The sequence below is a fragment of the Syngnathus scovelli genome, chromosome 2 (genome assembly GCF_024217435.2).
Source record: "Syngnathus scovelli strain Florida chromosome 2, RoL_Ssco_1.2, whole genome shotgun sequence".
NCBI classification, from domain to species: domain Eukaryota; kingdom Metazoa; phylum Chordata; class Actinopteri; order Syngnathiformes; family Syngnathidae; genus Syngnathus; species Syngnathus scovelli.
In genome coordinates, this window is record NC_090848.1 from 9,406,989 (window position 1) to 9,429,960 (window position 22,972).

At 41.3% G+C, this 22,972-nt stretch overlaps 1 protein-coding gene and 1 long non-coding RNA gene across 4 annotated transcripts; one reads left to right on the forward strand and one right to left on the reverse strand.

The window, feature by feature from the left end:
• Positions 1 to 707: 707 nt before the first annotated feature.
• Positions 708 to 17,575, reverse strand: LOC125989084 (sodium- and chloride-dependent taurine transporter). 3 transcript variants are annotated; one of them, XM_049755077.1, is made up of 15 exons: positions 17,408 to 17,575; positions 12,168 to 12,397; positions 11,948 to 12,082; positions 9,038 to 9,272; positions 8,825 to 8,957; positions 8,488 to 8,622; positions 7,866 to 7,969; positions 7,601 to 7,725; positions 5,416 to 5,528; positions 5,111 to 5,248; positions 4,678 to 4,780; positions 3,771 to 3,871; positions 3,506 to 3,676; positions 3,060 to 3,214; positions 708 to 1,098 (listed from the first exon to the last, which is right to left on the reverse strand). In XM_049755077.1, exons 2-15 carry the CDS (start codon positions 12,394 to 12,396, stop codon positions 1,062 to 1,064), a joined length of 1,914 nt encoding a protein of 637 aa, XP_049611034.1. In that variant the 5' UTR covers position 12,397; positions 17,408 to 17,575; the 3' UTR covers positions 708 to 1,061. The 3 variants fall into 3 exon arrangements, with proteins under 3 accessions (XP_049611034.1, XP_049611035.1, XP_049611033.1); XM_049755078.2 differs by lacking the exon at positions 17,408 to 17,575 and adding an exon at positions 16,933 to 17,093; XM_049755076.2 differs by lacking the exon at positions 17,408 to 17,575 and adding an exon at positions 13,841 to 13,988.
• On the forward strand, positions 15,019 to 17,069 carry LOC125989096 (uncharacterized). The gene is made up of 2 exons (XR_007488599.2): positions 15,019 to 15,194; positions 16,325 to 17,069. It is a non-coding gene; the product is annotated as an uncharacterized lncRNA (long non-coding RNA).
• Positions 17,576 to 22,972: the final 5,397 nt, after the last annotated feature.

Here is a 22,972-nt window from a genome sequence, read left to right on the forward strand (position 1 = left end):
TATTTTGAACTTTCCAGGGGTACTTTTAAATGATTTTATACTAATTGCTTATGAAATACGAGTTTTTGGGGGACTGCTTTAACCTGAACATTTAACGTCTGGTTCACTTGCACGTTTCTCGGACGAAACCCTTGTGTGACTGTAATTCACATTTAAATGTAGTTTTTATTCATAATTAGTAATTCTATTATTCTTTCACGCATCACTTGTGGTACTAGTCTCACTGCTTCAATGGGTACTTTTCTGCTTTTACCTGAAATAATACTCAGAAAGTAAGTTCATGAAGTTTGTCTCTGATTCAACAGTGCTCTTAATCAAACAATGAGTGTTTATATCGAGCTGGGCATGGTCAAAGTCCATCTGTAGTTCGTATCGTGCTGCGTGGGTGTTTGCATTCGTTTCGTGTGCGTGCGGCTTTATGCGTGTCTTATGCCTTCCTTTCCTTGTTTGTCAGCAAGACAAGTTCCCGCTTGATGGATGGGGTTAGATATATCGAGGGTCATATACTTGACTTTTAGGTCAAGTGTCACTGAGCTACAGCAGGGAGTGTGAAGGGCTGTATGAGTGACAATAAGGGTGAAAACAGGTTCCCATAAAGATTAACGTAGTACTTAAAATAGGAGGGGAACATTAAGCAGAGGCCTTTATCAGGCGAGCCACTGCGCTGGTTAACTTATTTATGTCCAGAAGTATTAGAACAATGAGAATTGTTTTCAGCATTTTTACTCTGCCACATTACATTTGAAATAAATACGTGATAACAATGGACTAAGATTTGTTAAAAGAGCTTTCACAAAGGTATGTCTCAAAATTTCTGAATAGAGCAGATAGGCCTTTTCATTGTACATTTGGTTTTCTTGGCATTTACTGTAGGATAGGGTACTGATGATGGCATCCTGGTGCCCGAATAAGAAAGTAGTTACTTTGCGGCCTACCAAAAAGCTGCCTGGAGGTTTTTCAATGCTGATCTGGACATGAAGTAGATGAATCTGGTGGAGCTGTCTGTCCATCACTGCGCCTGTTATTTATTCCTCTTGTGTCTCATTGCTCCCGACACTGTATCAATCTTTACTTCCTCCATTTTCTCCATTACATTTCCTGTACAAGTCCAGCAAAATATTTCCTGTTAAAACTTTGAATCTGTTTGCAAATCCCTCTTCTATTTTTTAATAGCAATTGTCAAAGAGCATTAATTATTCGCTCATTGGTGGTCAGGCTTTTTTTTTTTTTTCTACACAAAGGTTATTTTTCACTATGACACTCCATAGTCTAATCAGTTTTGATGATGTTAAGCACACTTGTGCAAACTGGGAAACTATTTTTTAATTAAAAAAACACCAGTGTGGATTATAAAACGGTTCATAAACAACTCTTCCTCTCCCTGTACAGTATTCCACATAAATTGATCTACATCTATTTTAATTGAATTATATAGTAGAAAATAATGATCAAATCTGTCCAAGAAACAGTGTTTATTGTAGTCTATGTGGAAATGATGCAATGTGCATCCAAACGTAGACAAATGTGAGTTACATACTTTGGTACATTTAGATTTTTAGTGGATGAAACTGCAAGTTCGACTCTTATGAGTTGTTGCTTTTTTTTTTTAAATACAGTATTGCATTTTAATTCTGGTTAATTCATAACATTGAACATTTACAAGTTGCCATTTCTACACTGAATATTGCACAATTAAAACACACTTATGAGTTGTTACCAATCAGTTGTGATATTTGTATGATGTACAAAATTGTTACAAAAGGCATATGTGATTTACAAACAATTGCAATTCTACTATACAACTGGCTAAAGTCAATGTTAAAAACGAAGCATAATCAAGAATGTCTGCTGTTGAAATGAGCTATTGGGGGGGGAAAAAAAATCACAGTTCTATTTAATCAAGGCCCGGGGCCAGATACGGCCCGCCTCATCATTTTATGTGGCCCCCGAAGACAAATTGTGCATCGACATCATGTGTCAATACTAAAACTACAAATTGTCTTCACTTTTAAAGAAATAGATATGCTAAAAAATGTTGTTACTATTCATCTTTGAAAAATATTTCAACAGTTTTAGTCTCTTAGTTTCAAACCTAAGTTTGTTGTGTAGCCAATTCTGTATATAATAAAAGACGTTGATAAAAATGAGTTTGACACTCCTGCTTTACGGATTATGCACGAACCAAGCTGTAATTTTTTAGATTCCTACCCGTTCTATGGACGGAGGTTCATTAACATTGATAAATTTGACAATTTATATAGGAAAATATTTCCTGCTGAAACATGTTGCATGTTCTACAGCAACACATTGCACCAGTCAAAACAAACACTACAATAACGGTGAAACAGCAATAAAGTGCAGAGGTTTTAAAAAAAAAAAAAAAAAATGCACTGGGACTGACCTATGCAGTCACAAAAGCAATATACATATAATCTAAAATGCCTTTTTCATCATATTTTTCTTTTTTTATATTAACACGGAGCTTCATATGAATGCACCTAGACTTGGCCAAGGCCTTCAACCAAAGCAGAGTAAAATGTCTAGTATATGTTTAAATGGATAAGATATACTCTAACAGATGTGAGCTGATCTACGAACGATATATTCTCATTCAGATTCAGATGAATGCGACAAATTAGCTCAGTAACAAAGCGGCCGCCGTCACCAAGGATCTTCTCACATCGCCTACCTTTTTTTTAGCAACACATTAAGTCTGCTGAATTTAAGAGACGTTTCATTCCTGCTTCTTTGCCCGACGCAAAAATTCCTCATCTCTCCGGAATCAACAAGAAGAAAGGTAGTAAACATTGAACATGTTCTATGTGGAAAATACTGGACTGCCTACGATCAGCGCCAACTACAGCAACGACAGCTGAAACATTAACAATATTGATATGGTAAAAAATAGAGAGCCAAAAATCACATCAATATAGAATTCTCCTCATAGATATGGAACCACAGGGTCTCTAAGGTGGTCAACGCAAACCTACCGACGTTAGCGAATACGATAAGAACAGGAAAAGCACATGAATCTTATTCCTCTCACAGAGAGCGCTCACATGGTTGTTTCTACAATGGTGTGGGTGGGCTTGATGGAGCCGCTGTTCCCATTGGGGTCCAGGGGCTGAGTCAGCTCGCTGTTTTTCGGCACCATGTACTCTTTGGGCCGGGAGCTCACGCCTGACTTTGCCGGGGCCGCCACCGCTTTGATCCGCTGCGGGAAAGAGGCCGTCAAATAAATAACATTTAGCCAGCGATCACTTTTACTATGATGCTTGTCTTCAATAGAGTCATCAAATGCGATTTACAGAAAAAATATTTTGGGGACACTTGGAGAGCTAATTAGTTTTTGAGGTGGTACTTGGTGGAAAATGTTTGCGAACCACTGACTGATTATTTATGAAGCAAAATGTAGGTGAAGCCATTTCTTCATTTTTCTCTAACTTCATTTGCAAGGATGTAAAGATGTGGATGTTGCTCACATCCCCACTTTGTATCCACTCACTTCAATGAGGGGTCCTTCAGATTGCAAGATCTTGATGACCATCACCATGGGGATACAGATCATGGAGGACAAGGCCAAGCACCAGCCCAGGCCGATGGCCCAGTCAGGGTATTCGTACACTTTGTTATAGGTCAAAGGCTTGTACTTGACCAGCGAGAAGACAAAACAGCCCTGAGGGGCAAACACAAATCGGGTTTTATAGTTCAAAGTCTGACATTGGCCAGGTTTCATGGTAGAAAAGTTATAACGACAGTGATGGTCTCACCATGCAGAGGACTGGTGTGATGATGGTCCAGCTCCATTTCATCCACGGGTTTGGTCTGTAGCCAATCATATCCTCAACTGCATCGTAAAAATTATCAACTCCTGACACATATCGATGGGAGGAAAACTTTTGTTATTGAGAAATAGCCTCCAATACCCATCAACATGGAAATTGCTTTACAAGCGCTTATCTGTCTGTGCGAATGATATCATATCTTGTTACAATCATACAGCTTGATAGACACAGAGTATTTTCCGGGTAGCACTAGTTCACTCGGTCATCTATCCATTTCTCAACACATTTATTAAAAACACACATACACGGTTTTTGGCAGAGGAAAATACAGATTAACAATTAATTGAGCAATTCATTTGAGAAAAGCATAATGCATACATTTTTTTTCCCCAATGGATTTCAGTGGTCGTAAATTATATTTTCACCGTTCGTGTGCCAGCCTAGTGCTAATTCCTCGTGATTAGCGTTCCGTCACCTCAATGTCAAAATCATCATGAAAGCGTAGCACGATAATGAAACACTGAGGTCTTACTTTGGACGGCCAAACATTTGCACACTTGCATATGGGTACACCAAATCTCCTAAAATGTATTTTGTTCATTATGCTTGCTAATGTGATCTTGTGCTCATTAATGCTAACAGTAACCAAAATGTCCACCCTGTCAGCAAACTCTCATATTTTCCCATTACTATGTACATTGTTCACTGTTAAATATAGATTAAGTCTAAACTATGGAGCATTTCTTTCACTGTAAAAAATAAATAAAATTAAATTAAAAAAAAAGAAAAGAAAATCCACAGGCGCAGAGTTCAGTTGTGTTTTTTGCAACTCTTTGGGATCATTACTTTGCTAAACAACTCACAGAAACCGATCAAAGTCACGTCCACTTACCATAAACCCAGGCTACAGCAATGCATTCAAAAAATGCAACCCACAAAAGGCACACACCGCTGGCTGCATAGTAGTCAAAGAGTTGAAACACGTACATGCCACCCTGGGGAAGAAGAATAGTGGCATCAATCTGAGTGTGTGCAACTGAAGAGAGTTGGAAGGCGACATTAAAAACAACGGGTAGGCCGGGATGTCGAATGTTAAGCACAAGAATGTCGGTGCCCGACCGGCTGAAGCAGAGTTCAACAGGTGCTGAAAGTACGTGCAAGATGACCAACTGTTCCATTCTAGGATGCACAAGAATGCCAGGAGAGAAAATGTAGCAAGCCATATTTGGTCGCAACACGAAGGCCAGCGGAAAGTCGGTGACGTGACCGAGAGTCTCTTTTGCTTCTCCAAATAGAATCAACACAGGCTAAAAATGAGGACTTACCTTGGTTACCATGGCGAGTCCCAGGAGATAGCTTAGGAAACACATGATGGCGATGAAGATCTCTCGCCGGTAACCCTGCCTGAGGAGGGCCGGATACAGATCCACAATGGACGTGATCTGTCCTTCCACCTCAACAAACTGCAAAAGCAAAATGATTGACGTTATCCAGAGTAGGCATTTTTACCAATTTAATATATGATCATTTTTTGGTTTTATCAAGAGTGGAGAAAAATACTATTTACATAGTAAAACAAATCGTACTCTATTTTCCGCCATCTACTGTATGTCCTACATTGAGCACATACCTGGCTGTCAAGACCAAGTAGCAGCAGCATGATAAAGAAGAGGATGGCCCAGAAAGTTGGCAACGGCATCATGGACACTGCTTTAGGGTAAGCGATGAAAGCCAAGCCGGGACCTGGAGGGAAAACAGATTGGGGAAGGGGAGGAGAGGGGGTAAAGGACAGCGTTAACAACGCTTGGCTAATTTAAGATTGGACGACAAGCATATTGGGGTAAAAAAAATATATACGTATAGTGAGGCTGAACATGGTTTGTCACCCTCTCAACTATACAAGAAGTATGACCTCATCTAGCGAACAGCTCAAAGGTTTAAAAAAAAAAAGTTTGCATTGCGAGCTGAGTCATTATAAATATCTACAGACGCTTTTGTGTTCGGTAGGTGTTAACTTGCAGGAAAGCAATAAAGATAATAACATTAGTCATAATGAAAGCAACACAAACTCAGCCTCATTGTAACAGACCGTTTATACATTAACTTGGGTTTTAATTAGTCATATAGTTCACCTAGTCACTCATACTGTCCATAAAACGCACCTTCAAAAAAATGCATCGGAGCGAAGTAACACCTCAGTTAGATCTTAAAATATAGTACTGGAATAAAAACATGACTCAAGCTTTTACTATCTTACATTTACAACTGAACAAAGCATTGCGTGTGTGATGATACCAATACCGTGGAAAGCCACAACCCATTTTGTTCACCGATCTAGGCCATCATTCACAACAGCGCTTTCAATGTTAACTACTCAGCTCCTATTCTTTGTCGGAAAAAACACTGGCCATCGTATGGCATGAGAACTTGGCGCTAGCAAATACGATAAACCTTTACTGAGTCCACAAATGGATATTCTGACAAAGCAGTGCACAATGAAGACAGATAATGCATACCCAACAAGCGATATACAGCATAACAACCCGACAGGTATGACAAATATGCTCTTCAACATGAAAAGAATAAACAGCAGCTGAATACTTTGATTTTTTTAACTGTTGCTAAAATGCGGCCAAGTGGGTTGCTCCTTCCCCATTATTAAAATAATTGAGCAAACTACTTTCTTTGGGGCGAAAGAGGAGAATGAATTGAGACTGTCGCTGCAAAAAAAACAAACATACAATCGGCAACTCAGCTAAACACAATTAAGTAACTCACCTTCACCAATGTACAGCAGCAAAAAAAAACTCTACCCTGTATTGTATTTGGAATCCACATATTATATACTTAACAGTATTCTCATTATTATGGCAAAATTCTCTCTAATATAGGAGAGTGATTATTTTAAGAAGCTGTTGGCAATGAGCAATTGTTCCATCTAGTACATTTCGACATAAGACATAGTATTAATTCTTCAAAGTATCTGACATAATGCGCTAATAAACCTGTTAGCAGCTATACGAGTGACTTGGTGAACTGCAGAACAAATTAAATGAAGTGGGTGGTAAAGAGGTTGTCTGGTGTCACATGACAGAGTCCACTTGGTTTTAAGCATCATCAAACCGCTGCGCTCTCGTTAAAGAGGAAAATAAAAACACCGTGTACGTGCAGCCATCACACTCGTACAGCCATGATCGTGTCATTTGAGGTCACGAGACTGCATTGGGGTTGAAGCCAAGCAAGAGTTGATTTAACTACAGCAGCGAGCATACGGAAAGGCAGGACATCTCAATCAAGGAAAAAGAAAAGAAATCCAAAACGGATGTCATCCACCTCTGGCGATTCACAGCTTGTTAACGGAACTGAGAGGAAGAGGAGGAGGAGGAGGAGGAAGAGGAGAATCACTGGCAGCGAGGAGCTCATGGCCAATGATTGCACGCGAGGCCCAATCTTCTTAGCTGTGTCCCTGAGCTACACCAGGACACGAGCAGCTTGAATGTGGGACACGAGGACGCAAAAGGGAAGCTGCATGGGTGCGCTTGTTGAAGTCATGTCAAGCCAATCCCCTGGCACCTGACCCACACCGTGAAATCTGCCCTTCGCAGAGTGAAGCAGGAATCACATCAGTTCTTTGGGGCTTTATTTTCTTTCCCAAGGAGTGTGCAATTGCCGATCCCCTCCACCCCCGATTTCAGCAGCGTTTCTTATTTTTTTTCATTCGATTTTTTTTTTTTGGGCTAAATCTCCAATTGTCTTTTCTGTTTGGCAGCAGCGCCTACCATCGCTACTGCCAGCAGCACCTCGAACCCTCGTACCTGACTCTGCCACATCGGCAATGTCCACCCCTTGTTCTTGTGCCATGAAGCCCAGGACGGAAAATATTGCGAAGCCAGACACAAAGCTGGTGCCGCTGTTGAGGACTCCCAGCAGCAAACAGTCCCTATGTCACACATATGTCATGAAGGTTGTTAATGAACACAGACGGAACCGAAGTTCCCATTCTCTTTTTACGTAGCCGTCTGAGACGCATCACTACTGCCCAGCCGCCCCCCTCCCTCTCCCGGAGGAGCTGTCGCTCACCTGTAGCAGTTGTATTTGTATTTGTTGTAGCTCCCCAGCGATGTCATGGCACCCAAACAAATGGCGTAGGAGAAGAAAATCTGGGTACCCGCGTCAATCCACACCTTTGAGTTGGAACAAGAGGACTTGGTGACTAACACGTCACAAGCATTGAAATGAATTTACCACAGATGTCTGTTACTAAACGAGAGTATTGCCAAACCTAAGTCATATCTTCATTGTAAGTGTTAAGGGTTAGATTTTTTTGTTTTTAACAGCCAAATTATTGACGATTGAAATTTTATTCCGCAAATATCAGAATCGGACTTCTAAAATCCATATCGGTTTGGCCCGAGCTGGCTAAACATATCAAATTAATTTACTCTATTGAAACAAATTGAAATGCAATTAATCTGTAACAGCACCCCCCAAAAAAAGTGTTGTTATGCAGAAAAAAATAATATTAAAAAATATTGAAATATTTAAAATAAAATGTTATAATATTTTGGACTTATTTGAATAATTCTTTGCAAATGTGAGCAAAAAAACCCCCCACAAGATTTGTCCATAAACAATCCCCAACTTGTAACCTGAATATTAAATTCTGCTTGTGGATAACGCACAAAGACATTTCCAGCGTTACCTCTGGGTCCTGCAGGCGAGTCAGGTTGGGGTAAAGGTAAAACTTGATGCCCTCCGATGCCCCCGGCAGGGTCACTCCTCGTACGAGCAGCACAATCAGCATCACAAACGGGAAGGTTGCTGTTATGTACACAACCTAGATCAGACAAAGATGGCATTAGTTTTGTCTTATATCATTGCCTTTTGGTCAACTGTGTTCAGAATACAGCAAAAGATAAGTCTAGCTTTCAAATACAGGTAATATTTATAGGAGAATTCATTTGCTTTGCTGTCCTGACCCAGTTTAGGGGAGACCAAATAAAAAAAACAATAATCATCATAGACCACATTCCACTCACTTTCCCAGTGGACTTGACTCCTTTCCAGATGCAGAAGAAGCAGATAACCCACACTGCCAACAGACAAAGGGCCAGATCCCACTTGAGGGGCCCGATTTCTTCGATCCCAGAGGAGATGCTCAGGACGTTACGTCTGCGCGGGATGCACATTGTCATTTTTTATGACACTGGTCAGAGAATTTTACAAATAACAGCCAGTCAGTCAATACTCACTCCCAGAATTCTGTAACAGGGGAGGTAAAATTGGTAGCGTTGGCCATCAGCCAAAGGGACTTGTTTTTTCGAACCGTGTCCTCCACACAATTTTCTGTGTTCCAGGGCTGCTTGCATTTGGCCCAGGGGAGCTCAGGCTGAAAGCACTGAAATAGGTAGTAGAGACCCCAGGCCAAGATCACTATGTAGTAGATATTCAGCAGGGAGACGATCACGATTGAGGCATAGCCAATACCTGCAGACAAGAAAGAGGAAATTAAATGGGCCGTTAGTGCTTGCCACTTAAGTGCACCAGTTTATACATTGATCAAATAATCCACCAATGTGAATTCAGAAGGGCAGAAGCTACAGGAAAAAAAAATAGAAGCCAAAGTCACCATAAGCTAATGTAATAGAGCACTTATGGAAAGTTTTCAAATTTGAATTGTAGGTGCTAAGACACTTGACACGGCTATGAAGATGCCAAATCCAAAATCAAGCGCGTGATGCTATCATATGGACCATAAGCTCCGAGCAATGTTTCCACAACATCGCAGGGAACAGTGCAATGAAGAACGGCGGAAGCTCTCAAAGTGAACCTGATAAAATGTCGACGTGCTGTGACTTCTGACATTACCGTTACGAGTCAAGTTGTCTTGCCAGATCGTGACTCGTTTTAGCTCCGTCGTCGTCCTCCAAAAGCCGCTGGGGGAAAAATTTGGCTCTTAAGTTGCCAAATTCTTCCACTGCGGCTAACTTTGTCAGCGGCAACCATAAAACCAAACAGCTGCCGAGTGATAATTTGCTGTGGATTTGACACTATGCAGCTCCACACCTTTCACACACTTTTTTTTTTTTTTTATTGATTTGAGCCATTGTAAAAGCGCCTCTTCCATATTTGATTTCATATGCAGTATGTAAGCATGTTTATATTCAATGTGAAGCTTTTAAAGATGATTTACTCATGCAACGTCCGTTTGTGTATAAGGTCATCTGCTCCAGGCACAGAATGTTCATGGAACACCATCTGTTCATTAATTCTCTCTCCACACTTTTTAACACATCTGCACAGAGCTTCATTTTACAGACCTATTGTTTATTTCAGTTCTCAAAACTTCACAGTAGCACGAGGACGAACTTATTACCGTAATTCCCAGACTATAAACTGCTACTTTTTGCGCAACCTTTGAACTCTGCAACTTATCTATGAATTTTTGATATTGTAAGAGGATTTGTTTTAGTAATTCAGGTAATGAAAATGAGCACATTTGATTTAAAACACCAGCGGTTTATAGTCTGGAGCGATTTATACGGGATTTTCCACTAATTTTAGTTTGTGCAGTTTATACTCTGGACATAACGGTAGTTTTGTTAGAGCATGAAGACAAATCTCTGAACTTATCCAAAATCAAGATGACAAATAGTAACTCGATGTGTTCAACTATTCATTTATGCATAATACAAATTTGTAAATAAAAACAAATCCTTGAGTACTGCTCATGTAAATAAGTTTCTTTTTCATTTCAGTTGCCGCACGACGGTTTCCCTTATTATCTTATCACCGACATGTGGGGCAAAGGGTACATGGGCAAACAAAACATAAAATTCGAACAGACACAGCACGTCTCATTTTGTTAGGGTTTTGATGTCCTTAATCAACGTCTGCACAAGATTAGCGATGAAATTTCATGACAAATTGTCCATTGTTCTACCAGTGAGCTATTCATGTTCCAAGGGTCCACAGCACAACTAGATACCGAAAAAGACGTCCGTGTAAACAAAGCGCTGTTGTTGAGCAACTCATTACAACTACCGATAGCCATTCTCATAAATGAGGTCAACGAGGGGGGAAGCATCTCTCTGATTTTGTGCTATTCTTGGATGACTTTGCTGTGAACCTCAACAAAGAATTGCTTGCTCCCCTCTTGCTTGCCCTACAGTATTTTTATACAAATCACTTTGACACCTCATCATGCCAAATGGAAACCCATGTGCATGTGACAGGGGCGATAAAAAGCTTTCAAGGTGGGGACTCATGACGTGTGCTTAGCCACTTTGTGGATACGTGCAGACTTTTGTACCCGAGACGGCCACTATGGCGGGTGGGCGCAGTGCCTACACTCTACGTGTTCCGTATCACGGGCCACAACAAAACCTGACCAAAACAGCGTGCCTTCGTCTTTAGAAATATCCTCAATGTGAAAAACAGGGTAGTGGCAACACATCATGCAGTGCTCATTGCTAGGCAACTTCTCTTTTTTTTTTGTCTTGTCTGTTTCTATGACAACCAAGAACCCATCACACGCACACACAAGCTGCAATGCATCATCTGTGCCTTTGTATGTGCTCATCTTCAATGCTGAAGAATGATTGTCTATTAATGATCAGCTCTTAATTTTTGGGGGATTTAAGGAAAGGTGTCACCCATCTGCAGAGACTCAACTTTAGTGGTCCAGAGAGACATTTCATGATTTCATGGTACATGAAAAAATGAAATCCACCCCCAACCCCAATATTAGGAGCTCCTAATATAACAGTGAATCTCTAACAGCAATGATCATCAACTGGTGGGCCCTGGGCTGGATCTGGACCGCCAAATTGGTCAATCTGGCCCACAACTGGATTCCATAATTATGAGGATCAAAGAAAATATCAGCAGCAATGAATTTTTTCTGTCCCCGACTGCGGGGATTGCCTAGATGTCCCTGTCCCGAGAAATTTGCCATGGATAACATAAAATGTATGCATTGCGGTAATCTGACAGCCAGAAAAGTTCTCAAACTGAATTTTGGGATGGAAACTCAAACTTAGATAACGGTGCTGATCTCTCACAGCACCCGAATGTCCTCTAGCACAGTGGCTGAGAATTACTGATGGTCAGTAACTTCAAACATCTGATCAGCAGTGAGGCAGAAAAGTATTTGGACTGACCCGTGAAGATGGGGCAGAGTTTGGCCCAACAGGTGATGCCTCCTTCAGAGGTGTACTGGCCCAGTGCCACTTCCAGGAAGAAGACTGGCAGCCCTCCCCCAAACAGGAAGATGAAGTAAGGGATGAGGAATGCACCTGGTTGAGAAAGACACCGGACAAAAGCTGATCAGTTAACTTCTCAGCGCTTCAACCACTTTGGCTTTGTACATCTCCTACTTACCTCCACCATTCTTATAACAAAGGTAAGGGAAACGCCAGACATTTCCTAATCCGACGAAGCCTCCGGCTACGGACAAAACAAAGTCGAGCTTGCTGGCCCACTTCTCCCTCTGCGGAGCCTTGCCTTCGGCCTCATCTTCAGGCCGCGTGCCTGGGCTCTTCCCCGGTGAGGGTTTCAACGTGTCCTTGTGGAAATCCTTCAGGCATTGAAGCTTCTCTTTCTGGGCCATGCTGCGGGCGACGTAACAGAGGGCGCGTGCTTAGTAAGTAAATGGACGTAGGCAGAGGTGAGCGGGACGAAGCGCCGGGCATTAGGGAGATAATATCGTCTCCCGATTGCGTTGCAGAGTGCTGCGTAATCACTGAGTACGTGAGATTCCCTGGCATGGCGCTAATCTTGCTAATCTGAGCATCTGATGCACCGAGGTCATTCGAGACGTGAGAAATGTTTGGGTGGCATAGTTAAATTGAAGCGAGTCTCGTCAAATTAAATCAATTGGAAAGGTAGAATCGTCACGCCAACCTGCGTTTTTAATAATAATCGAATTCGAACCGACATTGGAATGAAGTGGAAAGCGATTTTCAAATTGGAGAAGCTGCAGTTTTGAGGGAAATTTTTTTTTTTGTATCAATAGGCTTATGTTTTTTATATGTGTTTGTATTTTTATTTATAATATACTGATTGGGGAAAATCATAATATTAAGGGGGGGGGATCTGACGAGATTATTTTTCAAAATCAATCCAACACGAGTCGCCATCAACTAGCAAAAAGGTTAATTAACCCGGTTTCCATGGTTGAATAGCAAGGGAATTAAATTAACATAATATGCACTTCCAGTAAGAGTTGACATTTATCTTGTGCCACAGCACTCATAGGTCCAAATTTAGAGAGGAAGATAACGCCTAGCCTGCTTACACACAAGCTTACACCAAGGCCAATCATTATAATGTAACTTTCCAGGAAAGATAAAATGTCTTAATTGACATGGCACAGTATTCCATTTCCTGACCAGCAAGAGTGGGTCAAAACATATTGTGAAACATGAGGTGAATTGCCCAAAGCAAACAAAAGCAAGGCGACCATAAATAACATTTTACAACCCTTCGTCAAACTTTCAACGTTCATACTGGGATCGACAAGTTCTTTCACCTCAACAGACCTTGGTCCAAGTGTGAGCAATGTGTCATTATTTTCTGGCATTTTTTTCACCTCCTTGTTATGCATGACAAGTCAAACTGAGTGGCTTTTCATTCTCCAGCCTCATTGCATAACTGGATCGCACCCACACCATTTCTCATCCTCTCGCTGCCTTTCCTCTCTTTTGCTCCTGTAATGCTCCTGCACCTGCTCGCCTGACTTCTGGTACCGCTGCTGTTCAATCAAACTGTCTTTTTGGGATTTAATACGATTCATTTGCATCAATAAATATAAAAATCTGTCAAGTTTTCTGAAGTAGTTTTGCAATTTTCTAGAAGCCACCATTTCTATCTGCCGGATTGTGAAAGTAATTCACGAACACAGAAGATAGATGTCTGAATTAAATTATCCACATAACCTTCCAACAAATATGATTTGATTGTTATGATTAAAATAATTAAAAAAAAAAAACAATGACAAGTACTCCCCCTAAACACAACACACACTCTACTGAAGACAATAAAATAAAACTTACATTTCCTTCATGGCTGCAACAATATCAAAGTTTGTCGTCGTCAGCTGTCACCATTCCTCTGTACTAAGTGTATTTATGCCAGCTCGGGTCACTCGAAGTGGAGCTGACAGCAGGGCCCGCCCCTCGGCTAAAGACAATTAAATCCAAAGCAGGGATTGGACGGAGCCTTGCTTTGACAGACAACTCAGGTACAAACATGGGAGACTGTAAATTTCCACTTCTCCCTATCCCACCCCCAACACACACACACGCTCAAACACACGCACACACACTTCTAATTCAAGTTAGAGATGCAGAAGACAAAAGTGGGGTGAGGGAAAACAAAGTCTGGCTTGAACTAATACTTTTGGACAAGGGTCGCCCCACTAGGCCTTGGACAGATACCGAGCCGCGGGCCATTTGATAGCTGGCTGCACGGAAAGACTGCAAAAAAATAGGTGCATCCATCTGTGCCTCGCTTATGTCAAGACGAATCTTCAAACGAGCAATAAAACAAAGTTTCCGTCAAAACGTGTCTTTATGCGAAACCTATTCCTGGTACACTAAAAAGGTTGACGACGCTACTGCTTTATGCGAGTGTACATTGAATCTATTAGCCCATGAAGGCTAATGGGCTAATAGATTAGCATGTCTGCCTCACAGTGTGGGTTGAGGGTTCAATTCCGACTGGCCTTTCTGTGTGGAGTTTGCATGTTCTCCCCGGGCCTGCGTGGGTTTCCTTCCACATTACAATTGAGCACTCCGAATTGGCCATAGTTGTGAGTTGTTTATCTCTGTGTGCCCTGGCAACAAGTTCAAGGTGCCCCCGCCTACTGCCCGATGACAACTGGGATAGGCTCGTGAGGAAACTTCAGAATATGGATGGTTGGATGCATGGAATGGGCTCCGCTTTTTTTTAACGCAATTCCAATTTATCTTAATAATAAAAAATACACATTACATTGTGATGATTTAATTTACTGTTTACCATTGTGACATGTAAATCAAATTAAAAACATTATATTTGCATGTATCGTACCAATTTGTGTGAAAGGTGACCGAAGCGTTTGCAAACATGCTCTGCAGTGAAGTTAAACTTTGCTGTGGAGGTGCCCTCGTATCTCTTATGTGAATTCCTAGATAACGGGGCCAGGCAGAGGAAATAAATAATAAATCAATCAAAGTGTGACCACAGGGGGCAGCCTTCACCCTGTCAATACCTTCAAACAAGCCGTTAGCGGCTATAAAATATCAAAGTGGTAAATGTTTCCGATACAGATGAAGAGATTTTTTCTATAATTTATTCAAATATTAGGTGCCAGGATAATTCCAGGTGGCAGAGAAGCGACTGACTCTGGAGGGCATTTTCTCTTACGTATGTCTCTTTATAAAAAAAAATATTTCATCATCCTTATTCGTTTGCTACTCTGTAAATGGACCGCCCTCCGTTAAAATTAAGTTTTTAATGAGATTTGGCTGCATGCGTGCACCCGAGGGAACATGAAGATGACACAGGTAGGATATTTGTGGTCATCAAAGATGTGGAGTCATAGTTGGTTCTTTATTTGCAAGATCTTTTTTACAAGGTCAGACTCCAGATCAGAAGGTTTTATACTGTCCGCAAGCAGGAATACGGAAGGCAAGAAAAGGGAGGGGAAAAGAAGGAAAAACATATCCTCATAAGAATGTCTTGTTATCTACTGAATGTTTTGAATCAATGTGTCATAACGTTAATGAGCTCTGTCTTATGTGTAATGGAAAAGTTACCAAGCTGTGTGTGCCCTGTCTGTGCTGATGGAGCAAGTATGTTTGTAGAAAATAATATTTAGACATTGCTGTTACTCCCTCTTCAGCTCTAATTTATGCGCGTGAAATGATCTGACTCAGCAAATCAATCGCTAATGTCAAATCCCGCAATAATATTTCATACCAACACATCGTGGAAACGTTTCGCCATTTAAAAAGTGACAGTGACTAGAAAATGATTTCTGTCAGGCTGATCATTTTGCAATATTTTTTTTTTTCAAACGTGCAACCCTAAAAATTCCAGTAGAGTGTTTTAGTCACTTAAGGCTTAAATTAAAGCTTTTTAATTAATGCATGCCTTTTATGACTTTATCAGTGGCCTGGTGACACCCTGCAAAATAAGTTTTTGTCAGTGACGGACTACCGGACCTTCTGTCAGTCTAACGGAACACAGTCTGTGTCAACTTATTGTGGTGTACGCTACTCTTGGTGCACTCAAAGTCCTACCAACACAATGTCCTTGAATTTTCCGCTCCACACACACACACACACACACACGCATCACAAAGATAATCAAAAGCATGCTTTCGTCACTCTTTGACATTCAATGTTGCTCTGGTATGCAAAGCGCTTTGAATCCTTGTCCTCCATAATGCCACAACACGTGCTTTATCATCTGTGTTCTGTAAACACGTCCAGTATGAGCCAATAACATATCCTAAAAGGAAACACGGATGTAATTTCTTCCAGTCTGTTTAGACGCCACTCGGAGTGAGTCCACAATGGCCGGCGTGTGACCATCAATTATTAACTATTAAGGTCTTGGACAAGATTTGCACAGTTTAACAGGGGAACAAGAACCGGTGGATGACAAGTACTATCCCACTCTCACACACACAGACTCTCTCACACACACACACTCACACACGCTCGACTTCTCTAAGCTCTGCATGACAACATAATCCATCGCATTTTGTCCCATGTCATGCTCTATGGACTACATTTGTTATATAACATTTTAACAGTCACTATTATGCAGAGAGAGGATGAGCTTCACAGTCATGTATAATTCTTTATAGAAAAATAAAAGACTAGAATAAGAATGGGAGTTAAAAGCCTACAATAGTGCTTTAAGCGCTTTGATGGAGATTTGCCATTGTAAGGGTGAACGAAACTAAAACTGCAGTCGCCCAAAAATTAGCAGACCACCTAGTTTGTCTTTGGGGGTTTTGGTTATTTTAATAACTATAGCTGGCTGTACGATTACAGGTGCACTAAAATTTGTCATATTGTCATATTTTTTAACTGCTCTATGCATAGATCACACACAAACACATTTAAATACATGATATGCATCAAATATTTACCTTGTGTGACTGTGCCAAATGATATGAATTTGAATTGCAAGTTGGATGAAGGAGTTAAAAATAAACACTCAAAGCTCACAATTTGGGATAACTCAGGTTATGTAGTTAGCAAAAGAGTAACTGGTCATCTCAAATAATCATAGTCTACGTAGGGTGCGAGGAATTAAGCTAGTCAGTCATTGATTTGGTTGACGAATTAATCTTTTATCCTTTAAAAAAAAAAAAAGTGAGGAGATGCTTGTCTAACATTGTGCTCTCATCTTCACGTGGAAATGAACGAGGATCAATGAGCAAAGCTTTGTTGTTTGAACAGCAACATACAAATAAAACATGACGTCTCATCGTCAAAAACTGGCAACGTGGATGTGCGTAACATCACAATCACAATTCATTCCTCGTCCCGTTAAATGTCATGATGTACTCGTCGTAATGCCATTTTGTGGCTTCACGTGTAAATACCCAAGAAAGGATTTACCTGTCCGCGGGGCGGCTTGCTCCTCGTCAAGTTTACCTCGTTCAACGTTGATTGAAACAATTAAAGCAATTTTCCCGCGTGACCATGACGCTCGTTGGAGCCGCTTGCCTTAATATCAGTTTGAGTGGAAAATCACCAGCTTCTCCATGCAACAACCTCTTAAAGCGACAGTCTCCGCGAGCGCACCTGACTCACCGAGCCCCCCCCCCAAAAAAAAAATCATCATCGCATATTTGCCCTTGATGGAAAATGTGTGTTGACGAGCAACGTGGAGCGCACACTTTGCTTATGTACGTGATGCGAACTGATTAAAAACAATGACAGCAGTCAAAAGAAAATGGTTGCAAATGTTATTCATCATCATCATCATCATCATCATCATCATCCGTTGGAAATTTATTGTAGTAAAAATATTTTACACAAAAACAGTATTCTATTTATATATCCATTTTAGTTTGACAGTTATATTGGTTTTGATGATTTAATAATTTACTTGTGGCGCATGTGAGAAAATAGCAAAAAAAACTGTGTGGCTTCATTATATAATACAGTGATTCAAAATGTGGTGTGTGTACAACTAGTGGAACACAGGCTCCCATGCACAATAGAATAATAACCTTGATGGGTTAGAATATTCACTGACTGGCCAATAGACACAAGGCTGGTAGATATACCCCTGATGGAAGGAGCCAATGGCGTGCCTACCTACAGCACCAGGTATGTAGAGGTGTGTTTTGGTGGATGGTGTTTTGGCGGGGACTTTTTAATGGTCTCTATATCCTAGCCACTGCTGGGTGCCTACTTTCTCTGTGCATTTAATCTGAATAATGCCAACTGTCACCTTATTAATGTGTTTCTTTTGCTACGTACCCCCGCTCACCGAGTTTCCTGACCTCACTTCACCAAGTCCACCTTCTCGGCAGCTGTAGAGGTGATTGGGGCCCCTGTGGCAATTTTCGTCACCTGAACTGGCACATGCAGGACTTCTCCACCCACCTGGCATGGCCACCATCTTTTTTTCCGAGGCAGACTTGGTGCAGACCTGGACATCCTCAGGATGTACCGAAGGCAGCAGTCGGCACACCCTTTGGCTTTTTCGAGTTTCTGAGGGTGATTTTCAGCCTCAAGGGGGCAGCGCAGACATTTCAGCGCCTGTTCTTTTTGGACGACATCCTGATGGCCAGTGCATATTCAATGGCCACCTGACACACCTCCGACTGTAGTTCGAGCAACTCAGCCAAGTGCCAATTTAGTTTCTCAGCAATTAACTTTCTTGGCCACTATGTCACGCCACAGGGAGCCACCCCTCTTCTGGTCAGGGCGGACACCGTTGCCAGTTTTCCACCCTCCACCACTGTAAAGTCCCTGCAGGAGTTCTTGGACATGGTGAACTTTTACAACTAGTTCATTCCCAAGGGAGCTCACATCATGCTGCCCTTGTATCAGACCATGTAGGGGAAAGGGCCCAAGGAGGAAGTCTTTGCCAAGATTGCTTTTGTCAGCAGGCAACTCCGTGACAACAAGAGGAAGTACAGCACCTTGACAGAACGCTCCTTGGACTTTTCCTCATCCCCGACACTTCCAGTTTCTCATGGAGGGCCAGTAGTTCACTGCCTTTGTGGCCAAGACCTCGGAGCCATGGTCTGGTTGTTGTAGCAATGTCAGCTTGCTGCCATATTGGAATTCACTACAGCCAGCCAGCACGTGGCTGGCAAGGACAATTACGCTGCTGACTGCCTCTCCTGGTCAGTAGTGGGGGGCCGTTAACCTGGGGCTTGATTACACTACCAGGGCTGCCGACATTCTTGTGCTAGAGACTTGGTAGGACCCCTGCCTCCCGGCATTCATTGCATCCTGGGTTAAACTTACCAACAGCCAAGTCATCATCTCCAATAGCAACCTCTACCACCCACTGCAGCCTCCCTACAAGGGGGCCCTTGTGGGTGGTGGAGGGAGGGGCTAAAGGTTTTGTGGTGGACATTGGAGGTCAAGCAGAGCAGATCACAATAGACCGCCTCAAGTCTGCTCACATGGACATTAATGTGCCACTGCAGTTGTAGTCTCTGGACCCAGCACCGCTAAGTGCAGCCGTTTTAGACACTTATGCCGTCCTCCACAGCGTTGAGCATTTTTCTTGACACTGTTTGTGATTCAATCATAGAATTTTTTTTATGGTGAATTCTGGGGTTGCGGACTGTGTGGTTGGCTGTATCTTTAAGGGAGTGGTGGGAGTATGACACTTGTTAAATAAAAAACATGATAGCATTCAAAGAGTTGAAGGGCAGTGATTTGTTGCTTGCAATGTGAAGAGTTCCGTTTTTTGCCAAGAGTCGAAGAGATGTGACTTGCCTTTGTCTTCTCATTTCATGATTTATCATGGCCTCCCAAATGGATCATGGCAACATGCAATAAAAATAGCGTCAATTAAATAAAAAATGCACACTTAGCATTCTGAAATGCTTAAATCGTAACCTTTGCGCTAACATAATCCATTAGACTGCATATCGAAATTATCTTTGTTTAAAGAACACCAATTCTTGCTCATGCAAGCAAACAAAAGGATGTAAATGAGTGAACAAATCACAGGGCAGTGCACATTGCTCACTGTGTGTGCTAATCGCAGAGTCATCCATGTGAAATAGATGGTGACACTCGTGTGTGTGCATGTGTGTGCTGCAGTTACAGTAATCAGCCTTTGGAGTTTCTTGTAAGTACTACACACCCAAATGACATACCATATAGTCATAGGTTAAACTAAAAAAAATCTGGTCAACTTAAATGCTGGAAGGGGCCACATATTTTTAAATCAGTACTATTTTTAGATCAAGCACTTCCTAACCAGATGTATGCCAAAACTGCAATTTTAAATATAGACAAACTATGTGCATAGGTGCAAAATACGTGCTCTTAAAATGTCATTTTGGGAAATATATTTGTCAATGCACGTATGAAAGGTCCACTATCCTATAAAACGCTCAATCGCTGGAGATAGAAAATGACTTGAGTGCTGTGACTGAATTCTTAAGCGCCTGGCAACATTTAGCAGCAGTTGCACTAGCAGCTAGCATAGCTAACATTAGTTTCAACAAAATTTGTGAGCATTTGATATTACCTCTGGTGTCGGCACACCAGAACCACCATTGAATCTTCCTGTTATGCTATTAAAATTGTAAACTCTAGAAAAAAAACACATTTTCTAATAGAACTACAAAAAAATCCCGTGTATGACACACCCGTGTACAATATCGACCTTCAAAAGTAAATTTTTAACAGTCTCACCGTTCAACATATTAAAGATCAATTTTATTACTGTTTAACCTTTCAGTGAAGATAGGTTAGATGATCTACAAATGTAACATGCAGAAATGATTTAGCAAATGTTTGTGACAACATTTGACATTTCCGGATGGATCGTGCATGACTTGCGCAACTCCAGAGTCACCTTGGAAGGCCCCATCTTTGATTAACTGCTGAAGCAAATAAAAGGAAAACAGCATTTCAAAGCATTCACTTCCTTCAGTGTGTCACAATGCCAGCAAGAAAGTCTTTGCAAATGCTTTCTGGTACCCAAAGGCAGGGAAACGGCAAAAAAATGCAAGTGTGGACTCTCACCATTTGGTGACAAAAACAAACCTTGAATATAAAGTAGATGGAGCCCCAAGGAGAGAGAGAAAGAGAGAAAAAAAAAAAACCAAGTCAAGCCTGCAAGTGGAGTTGTATGCTGAGATTTCTTTTTCTTTCTTTCTTTCTTTCTTTCTTTCTTTCTTTCTTTCTTTCTTTCTTTCTTTCTTTCTTTCTTTCTTTCTTTCTTTCTTTCTTTCACCACCTATCTCTGACAATAATTTGTGTTTAATTATCAGTACATTTATTCTTGGGCCCTTTTCCTCTTGAGAAGTTGTCCTGTCCTGCCCTGTCCTGTCCGGACCTGTCCGGTGTTCAAGTTCTGTCTCGAGCCACAGCGGTCACGTGGTGTCAGTGTAAATCCCTGCTCATGTGCACGCACTGATTGTTTGTGCCAGGTTCTCTGCTACTGACAACATTCACCTCAGGAAGCACTTTATCTCACTCAAAACACAAACAACGATGGACAAAAATGAAGATGCGTGTTGGGAGATGTTTCCTGAAAGCAAAAAAAACAAAAAACAAATTCAAGCTGTTCTCTCAACTTCTAGATGTTGTTTGAGCCAACACACTGACGAGAAGATGTATTTTTGCTTCATCACACTATCTTGCCACAATTGAGTCTTACATAATTCTCCATCTTTACAAATGTTTTCAGTAATTCAAACATGTACCATCTGTTCAGTTCAGTTATTTTATCTTGAGTATCAAATAAAATAATTTCATTTGCAAACAGAACAGGATGATTAAATGGCGCTTCTGGTGTGTGGGACTAACATCAAATCCTTGCAAATCGTGTTTAAAGATCAATTTTATTACTGATTAAGCATGTGGAGACGAATATGTGAGATGATCTACTTGTGGAAACATTTCTATGAACCAAGTGGAAATGATTCAGTAGAAAAGTTTGCCGTAACATTTTTAATATGTAAATCATTTGTTTTTCCACAAATGTGTGCAAACGGCCAACATTGACCCAGAACGTACTATGTGTGCATGGAAAATGAACATGTTCGGTAAGATTTAACCAACCGGAAGGGTAATGTTGTGTTCGTGTGTAATGCGGAGAGCCTGGCGTCAAAGCGAACTAATATGGCCACTGCCCGCTTGCTTGTCTGTGTTCGTCCTGGCAGCTAATACGTCTATAAGACTTAATCCCATATTACTGTGGCTATGTTCAGTGTAAGCATCGGCCTGTCACACACTTCCAGGAGCTGCTTCCATGTAGACTCGGAAGATAAACGGAATTCCTGCTTGATAAGCTTGGATTTGAGTAAAAAAAAAAAAAAAAAATGCCCCATGAATTTTAGTATAGAAAAGACATTTAAGATGTCAGTTGAGCTGCGTCCATTTTAGAAGGTAAAGGAATGAAACATTTGAAGTGACGCACTTTGCTCTTAGGAATGCCATTAGCTTTGTTTATAAAAATGTTAAGGGCATTGTGAGTGTGGGCATTACTTTGAACGGCAACACTGCCCAGCTCTTGTCATCACAAGACAATCCTATAAAGAGATCGTCTTGGCGGCAACCTTTTTCCAGTGCGGTGCATGTGTGGTCTATACTCTGTCACTTCTTACGTAACCGCTGACCTGGACAACACAACCCTGGCCCCGGTCCTGAATCTCTCTAATGAAACGTAAATACAGGACTTCCTGTGTTTCTTGTTGGCTGCATTCACAAAATAAAACATCCATACATTTCAAGGGAGTACATTCCTTAAAGTGTTATTTTTCCTAATAAGGACATGTCATTGCGGAACGTAAAAAATGGAGTGGAAGGTAGCTTTTCAGGTCAGTGTCTGGCTAAGTACCGGTTTACCACTCTCTCTCGAGTACTAATCCCCTGACGTACTAGGATTTTAGAAGGGACACAAGCAGTGTTTACTTTGTGTACATCCTTTAGTCTGTACCCTGGAGAATATACCGTCTATTTACAGTATAAAAG

Bases quoted from the DNA above. Each gene is read 5' to 3' on its own strand.
- LOC125989084 (XM_049755076.2), bottom strand. The intron at 7,970-8,487 runs GTAACGCTGGAA...TCCAACTCAAAG, and splicing joins CTCGCCTGCAGGACCCAGAG to GTGTGGATTGACGCGGGTAC. The intron at 3,872-4,677 runs GTAAGTGGACGT...GATATGTGTCAG, and splicing joins TGCTGTAGCCTGGGTTTATG to GAGTTGATAATTTTTACGAT.